General features: G+C 40.3%; 1 protein-coding gene across 1 annotated transcript in view; it reads left to right on the forward strand.

Annotated features, from left to right (window-relative positions):
• Sdc2 (syndecan 2) overlaps positions 1–13,285 on the forward strand; it is a 113,718-nt gene that overhangs the window by 97,348 nt on the left and 3,085 nt on the right. The window contains exons 3-4 of the mRNA XM_036208904.1: positions 7,731–7,864; positions 12,627–12,762. Of these exons, the coding sequence (XP_036064797.1) occupies positions 7,731–7,864; positions 12,627–12,762 (270 nt within the window). The remainder of the gene's footprint in view (positions 1–7,730; positions 7,865–12,626; positions 12,763–13,285) is intronic.

Genomic DNA, 13,285 nt, shown 5'->3' on the forward strand with positions numbered 1-13,285 from the left:
TCATGAATGGAAAATGCATACCATATGACACTATAGCTTCTTGACTTTCCTCAAACCTAGCATTTCCACAGGAGTCCATTCAGCTCTTACACAGCCTTGGTGATAGCTATCATTTGGCAGTTCCTGTAGGTTACTGGGTAGATTATGGTTTGAAACCCCTAGGTTGTTTTTCTGTAACCTTATAATGCAATGCTGAGATTGGTTCACCTTTAAATTCTTCTTTCTGGATCTGAATTTCTCTTTGATCTGTTTTAACAAGTTTTTCTAAAATTTTTATCTTGGCACTCATATTAACCAACTTTTAAAATGATAATACAGAAATGATCAAACAAATAATATTTATAATTGACATTACATCTATCCCATCAACATTAATTATCCTCTCATTTAATTGTTACATTTTCAGACCACCTAATGTGTTATCAAACAGAGACCAAACACCCTCCATTGTAAAAATGCTTCCCATTTTTTAATGTGGGGAAAATTATCTTTTAATTAATTTCTCCCTTTATGAAATCTTAATTGACTCACCTGCTCTGTCAACTGAGTAGAACAGTAGAAGCCCAAGAGATTTCAAGACAGCTGCCCAGTGTAGTAGCAACCTGAGATAGGGATCCAGGGAGAGCCTACAACCCTCCAGGGGAGAAGAAGTGAAAGATCCAGCCATCTGGATCCTGCTGGTTAGGGACTCTGTCCCATGTGGGGTGGAGACTCCTGCCGCATGCAGCTCAGGACTGACCTGGGGCCTGCAAGGCCACAGGCAAGTGGCTTTTCTGTAAATTTTTTCTACAAACATTGTGTGCCAGATGTAACACTAATCTTAAAAGTCCTTATAATTAAAAACCCAGAACCAGATATTGGGATGAAAGCTGAGAGATCAGAGAAGCAGAACAGCCAGAACTTACCTCTATGAAATCCTCAGTCTCAAAAGAGTGAGTTCCTGTTTCCTCATGCCTTATATGCCTTTCTGTGTCCTGCCATATTACTTTCTGGGATTAAACCACTGCCAGTTCTGTTTCTCTCATGTAGCCTAGTATGGCCTTGAACTCACAGAGATCCAGACAGATCTCTGCCTCCTGAGTGATAGGATTAAGAGTGTGAGCCATCACTGCCTGACCTCTATGTCTAATTTAGTGGCTGGCTTTGTGCTCTGATCCCCCAGGTAAGTTTTATTGGGGTATACAATATATCACAACAACTTACAAGAATGTTTGATTTTGAAAATGACCAATGTGAAACGACAAGAGGCAGTAGCTGACCCAGGAACAAGAAGTTTCCACCCTATCCTAACTGTAAAAAATAGCCCTATACATTCAAGGGAGTGTGATCCTTTCACACATGCAGAAGGAGTATGAAGGAGCTGTGAAGTAGATAGCCATCCCAGCATTGGCCTGGAAGTTCCAACCCCCATTGAGGCTTCGGTAATGGTCACGCCCACAAGGCGGGGCGGAGGAGGAAGCGGAAGACCCAAAAGAGAGAGGAAGGGCGCTCTCTTGGTTCAGGGATGCTGGACACAGGAGGTAGACTGAATACAGGAGGTAGACTGAGCAGAGTTCTCCAGAGAACACTGCCAGACTGCGCCATACCTTTGCTAGACCCTACAACCTATCCCTTCATTTGTAAGTTACCCCACAAAATAAACCTCCCTTTTAACTACGTGGAGTGGCCTTAATAATTTCACCAATACAGCTGCTCTCTGTAGCCACAATACTATTAATATGTTTCACTCATGGCACTTTTTTTGTTTAGCACCTCAAAGTGACTTCTAACTGTCATTTCAAAATGTCCTCAGAAATAATAAATGTGGGTCTTTGTGGTCCCCCATTTCTTCACAGAGCTTATGATCCAGGGGTTGTTATGGATCTGTAGAGCTTGCACAACTCCCAAGGTTGTGTTTACTTTGGTATAAGGGAAGCAGGGGCACAGGGCTCACATGCCTCCCAACCTCATCCAGTTAGTTGGAGTGGCACATTTGAAGCCTTGAACCTACTCATCAAATGGACTAGATGGAGATAAGGCTTAACTGTGGGCAAATTTCTTCAGTCACAGATCTAGCTTTAGGCAGATTTTTGTGTAAAAAACAGAAAAGACATTGATGTTGACTTTAGAAACTATGCCAAGCTGTGTTGTAGACATTGTTTTTCAACTTAAAGGCAGTATTGTATATAGCTAAAATTTGTGAAGCACTTTGTGCTGGGCAATGCTCTATCCTTATAACAACCCTGTGATAAGATATCCCTGATTCTGTTATCATTTCCACTTTCACATGATAAAATCCAAGGAGGTTGCTTTTATCCCATGCAGTAAGGGTATCAGAAAGTAATGGAGCTAGGACAGGGACCAGGAAGTGGGGCCCCGAGAGAAAGGGTTATCTTTCAGTCCCTCATTTTTTAACCTCTTGTGTTGTTCCACCATTAAGAGACTTGGCCTCGCAGATGCTGAGTCTCAGCTGAAAACACTTAAATCCTCAGTGTTCTGTCCAATGTGCCACCTGGACGAGTTCCTCTCATGCTATCCAGTAGGAAAGCAAATGGCTTGGAACAGAATGTCTGAAGGCCCAGAGAGTGCATTCCAGCAAGGGGAAAAGAACCCTCATTATTTTACGGATTCTGAACAGGAACAACAAACTGAGAGCCTTCCCAAGCATTTGTTATGTGCTACTCCAAGGCCTGAACTCTTGAAACATGTGGATAAAAAGATGTTTCCTGTCCTCAAGAGAGCAATAATCCATTAAGAGAAATCTAGTAATAAAAATTAACCATTATAATGCCATGTGTTTGGTGACAACATCAGAAGGTTCTATCCAACATAAATAAATAATAGATTTCTAGTTAAAGATGACAAATTGAATAAAAAACTGCCACAGTCAAGATAAAGTGATATTAAAAGAATCAGACATGAACTCACCAGAAAAGTGAGACAGTAACTCTGACAAAAGCCACAAAGACTAGAAGTACATGGGCATACAGTACCAGTCTTAGCAGGGATGAGGGGACTGAACTGGCCAACACTGGCCAACACCAAGACACAAACCACAACACAGCAAAAGGCCACATGTGCCCAGAAATAGTGGTGTAAATGGAGGGTAAAAGTGGTGCGATTCTCAGTGTGAATTGTTGAAAATCCCTTCAAGAAACCAGTAGACTCTTTCCTTCATCATAAACAAAGAGACACATACTCTGACCCCAGAGTAGAGCTACAGATTTGATTATCAAAAGTAAAGCATGGTATATTGATTAGGGAAGTCCAAGAGACTTCCAAAACAATATAGGCTATTGCTGTTCTTCTTGGTTGTCCTCAGAAGTTTAAGATAAATCCTTTTGCTAAAAGCAAACACATGGTGTGTTTTAGACACAAAACTCAGAGGATTTGAGCCTCAAAATCAGGAGAGGACAGGAGCTCATGGAAGGAAGAGAACAAACAGTAAAACGAGTTCCAAGAGGTGAGAAGAGGTTTTAATGGTGAGACAGTGATGGGAGACCATAAAACAGGAGTGTTCATAGGAGTGGAACTCCATTGTTAGAAATTAAAAACTTGTTGGAAAATGAAGCTACAGAAGATAGTTATCCATCCAGTAGGCAAAAAACAAAACAAACAAACAAACAAACAACAAAAAAAAACCCTACCTACTTAACATGAGGACAGACACCATTCATTCTAGGAATGCTTCAGTGAAAAAACAAGTAACAGTGCTTTCTCTGTTAGGGAGACACTTCTCTTCATTCCTTTACCTATCTGTGTTTCCAAATTTCATCCATGAAAATATTTTATTTGTAATACGTGTACTAAATCATCTTGGCACATTTTGTGGTACTATAACAAAATACTCTGGAGTGGGTAGCTTAAAAATAAAACAGTGTAAATATCTTGGTCACAGTTGTGTAGGCTGGGAAGTCAAAGATGAAGGCACCAGTAGATGTGATAGGTGGGAGTGTTTGTTTTTTGCTTCAAAGGCTATACCGTCTTGCTGCATTTTTTTTTTTTTTGATAGACTAGGCAAACAACTTCCCACTGGCCTCTTAATAAGGTGCTAATTCATTCACTAGAGCAGACAAAACCCTCATTACCCAATCACCTCTTTAAAGTCCCTTCCTTTTAATAGTATTGTGTTGGAGACAATGTTTCCACCTATGAACTTGGGTTGGGGTATAGCATAAGTAGAAAGCATTGTTATTACACAGAGAGTGGAAGGAAGAGAGGGAAAATGCATTGGGAGAATTGAAACATCTCCATGTTCAGAAGACCAGAGAAGGGTGAAATTGATGCTGACATTGTAGTGTGTGAGGGGAAGTGGAGATGGGCTCTGACTATGTGGGCTGTTTCAAGCTGGAGGTCAGAGCCTGGAGAGAGGTTATCAAGGGAGTGCCCTGGCTTCTGGTGGATAAGACAGTCCATCTTTTCATTTATGATAATGTAAGCAGAGGCAGGAATGGATCTGCATCTTTCTCTGACTTCTAAAATGCTCATTTGAGGGCATCTTCTCCTTGACAGATCTCTCTTCCTTAGCTTCTCCCCACTCCTAATAGATGATATATGCTTGGAATCTTTTGGAGCAAGGGGAGGAGGGGTCTTGAAAGCCTTTAACTGAAACTTATCATTCCTCATTGAGATTTTTGTTGTTATTAAGAAAATGATTCATTGAAAAGGAAATGACTCATTGTAGTAACAAATCAAGTAACAAATGTCAAACTTTGATGCATAATTAGGTAGGCTACTATGAAAGAGCCATGTATTTTTGGAGCTGTCATTATTAATGGCTTACATAATATTTTACATGTACAGTTTACCTCTAAATATTATCACATCTGTGATTGATGAATTTTCATGTACCCCATAATGACATTTTGGCTAGCAATGGACTGAATATATGATGATGATCTCCCAATGTTGTATCAGGAGCTGAAAAATTTCTATCAACTGATGACATCATATTAATAATGTTGTTATAGTTCAGCCCATTACTTATGTTCATGGTGACATGAGCATACACAAACCAGCCGGTCATGTACGAGTGCAATAATATACTTAGCTATAGTATGTAATCCTTGACAATGATAATAAACAGCATGCTACTGGTGTTTGTACTTGATATTTGATGTTGAATATTATATTTTTTAACTTTATTTTACAGTGTCCTCCTACATATAGGATATATATCATAAAACATTCTGCAGTTGCACAAACAGCAGTCATAAACATACATACTTGCCAAGTCTCTTAATTACATTCTTTTTTATTGGTTTCTTTTAGATCTGCTAGGAATCAAACCCAGGATCTTACACCTAATCCCACTGAGCCACATCCCAGCCCTCTTGTGCTCCACATGTGGCTGTGTATGTCTGGGGGTGTTATATGTTTACACATGTAGCTAGTATGTAGTGAACCTTTTCTCTTAATCTAAGCACATATGTGGTAATGTTTCCACAAGGAAATCAACACCATTGCCTTGCAACTCCATTGTCAAGTGACACATTACTCTGTGTGCACATTTAAGAGAAAAGTATCCACTTCATGTTACAGGTGAAGATTTTAGACTCAGTGTAGTGAATTCCAGACCCAGAAGTAGGTGGATTGGAGATTTTTTTTCTTCACAGGTATACATGTTCTGAAGCTAAAGGAGACAGCTGGTAATATTAAAAGGCCAGACCTGGCTTTGTGCTATTTCTGTAGTAGCTCTTCCTTTCAAAAGTGCTTCTTATTATATGGATATGATTCTGTGAGAAATGCTCTCATTATTTAGTCTGAGGAATTTAGAGGTATCTATTAAATCTCATCTGAGGAAGCAGATTAGTTTTTGTTAGGTTGAGTCTGTTTTTAATTTTTTGTACAAATTCGACACATGATTAACTTAAAAGCAGTGTTACATTTGCATGTCAGAAATTCTCAAGTGTAGAAAGCCAGTGGTTAGTAACCATATTAGTTGTTGTTTCCATCAGTGTGACCAAACCTGACAGAAACAAGTTAAAGGAAAAATGGTTTGTTTTGCTTATGGTTTCAGAGGATCACATAGGGGAAGGCATGGCAAGGTGGCTTGGGCTGTGGTGGTGGGAGCATGCAGCATTTGGTTCCATCTGGAGATGTAGAGCAGCACCTTCAAAGGCTTATCCCTAACAGCCTATGCTCTTCAATTAGACCATGTACCAAATATTCCACAGCCTCCCAAGCAGTGCCCTCAGCTGGAGAACAGTGCATAAAGTATGAGTCTGTGGGGGACATTTCAGATTAAAATGTCAACAGTCATTTAATGAATACATACCAGCTCTCAGCTCAGAGCTTGTAGTGTCCTAGACACTATTGAACATTCAAGGAGCAAAGCAAATATGACCTTGGCATTCTGGAATTTCCAGTATAGGAGGAAATTGTTAAGCAACAATCACACACACACACACACACACACACACACACACACACACACTTGAAATATTTTTAGAAGGGAAAGGTTAAAATTGAGCCATAAAGAATACTTTTTATTTGCCATTTTGATGGAGGAGGATAGATATGTCTGTATATAATAGAAAAGTAGGAGACAACTGGCAAGTTATAAACTCTCAAAGAAGTAGTATTTATCAAGGAGATGGAAGGTGACAGTGTCCAATGCTGATAGGAATGTTAGTCAGATTTCTGTTACCATAACAACATATCTGAGATTAGCAATTTAAACAAGAGGAAAAATTATTTTGGCTCACAGATTTGGCCATTTAGTCCATGGTTGATTGACCTGTTGCATTTGGGCCAATAGCCGGGTAGAGCATCATGCTTGGAGTGCCTTATGATGGTTAATTAATAAAAGAGAAACAGGTAAGGGCTCATAGTCACAGAATCCTCTTCAAGGGACTGATCCTTAATAACTGATCTTTCTGAAGACCCACCTTTTAAAACAGTTGTTCTCAACCTGTGGGTTGTGACCCCCTTGTGGTTACATATCAGATATTTACATTATGATTCCTAACAGTAGCAAAATTATAGTTATGAAGTAGCAATAAAACAATTTTATGGTTGGGGTTCACCACAACATAAGGAAATTTATTAAAGGGTTGCATCATTAGGAAGGTTGAAAACCACTGTTTTAAAGGTTTCACTATCTTCTACTAGTACTGTGAACTGATGGTCAGTCTAGCACATGGGCTTTTGGGTACATTTATCCAGCAAACATGAGAAGGGCTGATTGAGTACCACATAAAAGAAACTCATTGGATATGCCAACAAGGAAGACATTGATGATCTTAACAAAAAGTATCAATAGTGGCTGACAGGGCCAATCCAAGTGGGAGTAGCAGGCAGAGTTGAGGAGATGGAAAGGACAGAAGCTAATGAAGGACCACCATTTTTGGGAAAGTTGGCTGTAAAACCTGAGAGAGGCCAGAGACTTGCATGAGATAAGCAGTCAATTGAAGGACAGTTTACACTTTTCATGCTTTGATTTGTTCTGGCTTTTGAGATGGCATGTTTCAACACTAACAAAAATATCATTTGTAGCAGAAAATGATGGACTATGTAACAGGGTTATTGGGAAAAGGTTCAAGGTGATAACACAGGGGTTAAAAAAAAAAAACTGCCATGCTACCCAGAGCCCCCGCAAACTCACTAAAGACCACAGGTCTGTTTGTGCTAAAAGCTTAAGGATTGACATCTTAAAAGCGTAATTCTGAATAAACATACAGTGGCATTGTCTGATAATGTACACAGATGTATCATGAGTACATCTCATGCTCATCTTCACTTTTTCCTAGGAGCTGGTGAAGACATAGAGAGTTCAGAGCTGACAACATCCCGACTGATTCCAAAGATCTCGTTCACTAGTGCTGCCCCCAAAGTGGAAACCATGACGCTGAAGACGCAAAGCATTACACCTGCTCAGACCAAGGTGCACTTGTTTGGCATTGCATTAGCATGTACTTGGGAATACTCCTTTCTTTTGACTACACAGAACAGTTCTTTTGAGAGGCCCCACTTGAAATTATATAGGGACAAACAGCCCCTCCACCTTATTGCTGTAGATGGCTCTTTGCTCTTTAACAATATTTTCCGGTTGACATGCTTACTATTCTTACCACCAAGGCCTATCTTCCTTATGAATATACTGGTTTTTAACATGGTGTTCTTTCTTATGGAATTTCTTTAGCCTAGTTATGAAGCAAACTCTATTTAGCTTAAGTCAGATTTTTTTTCCCCTCATGTCAAAAAACATGGTGAACTTTAGATCCACTGAAAGGTTAAGGACTGAGGCCCTAGGTCCTGTCTTAAGGTCTCAGTGGGTGTCTAGGTTCACCGTAGGTGCTGCACAAACTGCTCCACTCTAAGGTACACATGGACCTGGTACACCTGTATCTGTATTTATTTGTTGTGAGAGCTTATTTCATAAGAATGAGATATTTGGACTTAGAACAGAACAAAACTACTAGCTAATGAAAACACTGAGTTTATGCATTTGACCTTGTTAGCATTATATTGTACTTAACTAGCCATCCACTAATAGGTAAGCTATTTGATGTGAAAATTGCATATTAGAGTCTAGTGAAGGCCTAAGAATTGAATCCTGGATCTAGTCAAATTTCTTTTATCATTAGGAAGCCTAGATGTGATTATATGTAGTAGGCACCTGAGGCCTGGTAAGCACTATATAAACATTAGTTGAATTTGATGCAGCAAAAGAGTTCAAACCAGATCACTAAGTGAGCATGTGTAATAATTTAGTGGTAGACTTTACATACTTCAGGGATGGCATGCTGCTTATGAAAATTTAGCAACACAAGCTAAATGGGAATTTTTCAGTTCACCCATCTGTTCGTTTAGAAATAAGATATTGCCAGGCTCTTGCAGCATGCAGGTTTTGGAAGGCTGTTTCCTGCAGGCAGTGACAGGTGTTGTGGGATAAGAAGCATCCCTCTGCTGGCAGGAACACAGGCAGGCTTTTCTTACCTGTGGAGTACCCTGTTCCTTCTCTTCTTGGTTCTCCCTACTCATGGAACCTTGAAGTCATTACACAAATGGGTGGCTTCTTGTAGACATGCAGTAGCCAAGAGCTCAGGTCTGTGTGGATTAACACGCTCTCTCTGGGCTCACGGAACATTGGTACTATTGCCAGCAGACTGAATCCACAGCCAGGAAACAGAAAGGCAAAGAGATACGCTATGAGGACGAGGACAGGCACACCTAGCATTTTCTGGGAGCTGTTCCATTGGTTTCTAAGTTGACTGAATAAAAGAAATGAGGAGAGAAGAAATGAAAAGTAGCAGGTGCTGTTGATGGTAAGATGGGTAATAAGTCAGAGCATGTGTGGGAGTTAGCTTGTGTGCCTGTGGGAAGATTGCCTTGGTCTCTACCACAGCTTGACTTGACCTTTTCTCTTGCATGTTTTCAACTCTGTGGCCATTAAAACTCAATATCTTGGAGTCAGACACACTCTAGGGAAAGTTTTGCCTTTCAATCCTAAAGAGTTTTATTCTAAACAAACTCCAGTTTGAAAATAGATTTCTGGGCTACTGACATGTATGGATGGAAAATTGATTTAAGTTTGTAAAATTTAATCCTAAAAAGTAACTGAATCATTTTTTGTTAACAAATTTCTGGTTTAGAAATAAGAGATCCCTGGACATTTTAATGCAAATATTTCTATTTTTAGTTGTATTTAATGTAATGTCAAAAATTCATCCACTCGTGGGAGGTTTATTCAGTGTGTGTCAAATACCATTCTAGGTGATGATAATGAAGATATTGATCATAACTAATAATAATAACAATGTAATTTTATGTTTATAGTTACATGGTTGGACTGAATTAAACCTTGCCTCTAAGATGTCATTAGTAAAGATTCTGCTTTTGAATAGGCATTACTGTCACGAGTCCAGATATTCTATAGTCTGTTGTACATCTATGCAACTGAAGAGTGAAAAGAGCCCTTCCTTGTTTTTGTGGAGCCTAGTCTTTTCCCCACCACACTCTCACAGCCTCTAGACAGCCAGACATGGGTTCAATAAACATTCAATTGGCTTCATTTAATTATCTGTGCTCCCTTTTTCATAATTCCAGTTTGTACAGACATTTATGTGAGAGGCATTTCAGATTAGCTCTGTACTGAGTTGTGGTTTCTCCATTGTAGAACCTGTGCTTCTTCTGTTCAACTGAGTATTTCAATTTAAAAAATGATTGCGCCATCTGGAGCACTTTGAGGCTTGTATACTGACTGATCACTCTTCTAAGTGCCATTTCTGAAGAGAGCACTCTAGATCATCCCTCCAATGAATTTTTTGTTGTCCTCTTCTTATTCAGAGGTTGAGTTAAAGGGAACTTAACAAGTCAACTCTAAAATGACTTTAGATACTTAAGATAACAAGAGGTGAAGCCATATGGCTTGTCTTAATAATGGACAAAGATGCTAAGGACTACATAAACTTGGGGTCTAAGCTTCAGTGTCTTTATCATTTCCTGCAGCATTCACTCACCTCTTCCTAGATACACATGAGTATCCACCTGCTTGATTTTTCTCTTCCCTTTCCTAATTTCTAACAGCATAGCAACCAAAGCAATGCTAATGAGCTGTGAAGCTTCTGCTTCCTTGATGAGGACTTAGATAAGCCATTCTCTGATCTGCTGCCCGCCCTCCCAGGCAGCTTGACAATGGAATTCCATAAGAAGAAAATGGAGAGAACCAGCAAAATACTGCCAATAGGCTTCTCTCATTTGCTTTACTTGGACACAGCAGGACTTGGGACGACTGTTAGTTATTTTGGCGCTCTTACCCCGCGAGGAACATGTCCTAAACACAACAAATCCACAGAAAAGCTGTTCATTAATATAGGATAGAAGAGACGTGACAGGCCTGTGTGAAACACACACGTGGTTAAGGAGACAAGAAGAGAGAAGAGAGAGAAGAGGAGAGAGACCTGTGCAAAATGGCGCCGGCTTTTTAAAGAGTGGGCTGCGCATGTGTACAGGACCGCATGTGGCTACTCCATGCATGCGCGTAGATTACATGGCCGTGTGCACGCTTTACGCAACCATGTAAAGCCACAGAGTCCTAGCCACTCGAGATGTTCTGACCTGGAAATGGCTATTTTGAACGGGAAATAACTAGGCAGTCCTCCAGGCAAGCTCAACTGTGTGGACATGTTGTGATTTCCTATCAACGACCTTCCATGGTTTCTTCTATACTCAGACAGAAAACAGAGAAACCTGGCTTTGTATTTAAGCAATGATAAAATAATAATTTATGGAAATCATGGCTGCTTAATATTTATGCGGGACAGGGTTTCTTGTAGCTTAGAAAAGAAAATGACACTATCACATATTATTACTGTGTTTGATGGAAGCCTCGTGTGTTCTGATCACTGAGATGGGGACCCATCGATCCCCACTGAACCCCCTTGTCTGGTTTCTGGTCCTTCTTAGATATGAAGATGACTCTGAGGCAGTCTAAGAAAACGAACTCTTAGTTCTTTTGCCGTCTTGACTAGGATGAATTCCAGCCTTCAAAAAGCAACTGAATGACACATGGCATATTAATCTGGTGAAGATGACTGGACATTCTTAGGAAGAATTAGAATAGGTTTGGCAAGAAAGGAGGCTCATTGTCTACTGACTTTATAGCTTAAGAGAGTTGACAGTGTTTTCCCATCAATAGTGTTAGCCAATGAGAAAGGACTTCATCTGACAGACACCAGACAGCTCACTGGAACCTAACTGCTCTAAATCAGAGGTTCTTGAGCCACACCTTCATCTGAGGGATTATTTTTTTTTAAGATTAATTTATTTTATATACAGAATTCTGCCGGTATGTGTCCTTGCAGGCCAGAAGAGGGCACCAGATTTCATTATGGATGGTTGTGAGCCACCATGTGGTTGCTAGGAATTGAATTCAGGACCTCTGGGAAGAGCAGTCAGTGCTCTTAACTGCTGAGGACAACAGAGCAATTGAACAAAATCTCTACTCAAAAGATGTGTGTGTGTGTGTGTGTGTGTGTGTGTGTGTGTGTGTGTGTGTGTGTGTGTGTGAGAGAGAGAGAGAGAGAGAGAGAGAGAGAGAGAGAGAGAGAGAGAGAGAGAACAGAGGGAGAGGAGAGGAGAGAGAGAGAGAGAGAGAGAGAGAGAGAGAGAGAGAGAGAGAGAGAACAGAGGGAGAGGAGAGGAGAGAGAGAGAGAGAGAGAGAGAGAGAGAGAGAGAGAGAACAGAGGGAGAGGAGAGGAGAGAGAGAGAGATGGGCTGCCTCACTGACCAGAGCCTTAGGATTCTACCATGCCCCCCACCCAGTGTTTTCATGTGGCTTCTAGGAGTCAAACTGAGGTTTCCATGCTTGTAAAGCAAGCAAGCACTTTATGGACAGTGCCATCTTCCCAGTCCAGAAAGTAAAGATTCTGAGAACTGTCAACTAAAATAACTATGCATATCATTCTTAAATTATGACCTCATTAACTACCCATCTTTGCTCTCATGATACCAAAAACACAAGCTACATGGGTCCAAATAGGTCCTCACCCATGGGCATATAAACATCATACAAATTATTATTCCTATTATTTACTAAACTTGTTTTTAAAGATAAAGGAAATTAAGGATATACTTACTATTTTTTTCTTCCTAGCACATCTTTGAAGAGTGATATTAATGTTTTCTTTCTTCTCCACATCAGTCACCTGAAGAAATTGACAAGGAAGAAGTTGGCATTTCTGAGGCAGAAGAGAAGCTGGGACCTGCTGTAAAAAGTACAGATGTGTACACAGAGAAACATTCAGATAATCTGTTTAAACGGACAGAAGTCCTAGCAGGTGAGTTGCCAGCAGGGTCAAGTGGAAAGGAACTTAAAGATACCTCATTGGGAAAGGTGGCATATAATGGCCATAGTAAAGCATGTTGCCAGCCTCCTGGAAGCCATTATTTCATAATGACACATGAGAGGTTAGGACTACTTTGTCCATTTTCTGTTAACTCCTCTAGCCTATCCCTTGGCCAGCCATTGATAAGAGACTAAAGTGGGAGGCAATTCCAGGTTACAGTCCATCATGGCAAGGATGTCAAAGTGGCAGGTGCTTGAAATGGTAAGAGTTATTAGACCAGAACTGTTGGGTGGGGGAAAGGTAGGAGATGCCAGTCAGAGGGCTATGTTCCAGGTCATCCCTGGAGTTCAAAACCAACTTCACAGGAGGAAAAAGCACAAATGTTACCCACATGATAAGAATGTTGCCTCTAATTGAAAGTCACCTGGTGAAAGTACAGGTTGAGCATCACTGATCTGAGAGTCTAGAATATTCCAAACATCCAAAACTTTTTAAATCCTGACATGATGCTACA

The sequence above is a fragment of the Onychomys torridus genome, chromosome 16 (assembly GCF_903995425.1).
Source record: "Onychomys torridus chromosome 16, mOncTor1.1, whole genome shotgun sequence".
In the NCBI taxonomy this organism is placed as follows: domain Eukaryota; kingdom Metazoa; phylum Chordata; class Mammalia; order Rodentia; family Cricetidae; genus Onychomys; species Onychomys torridus.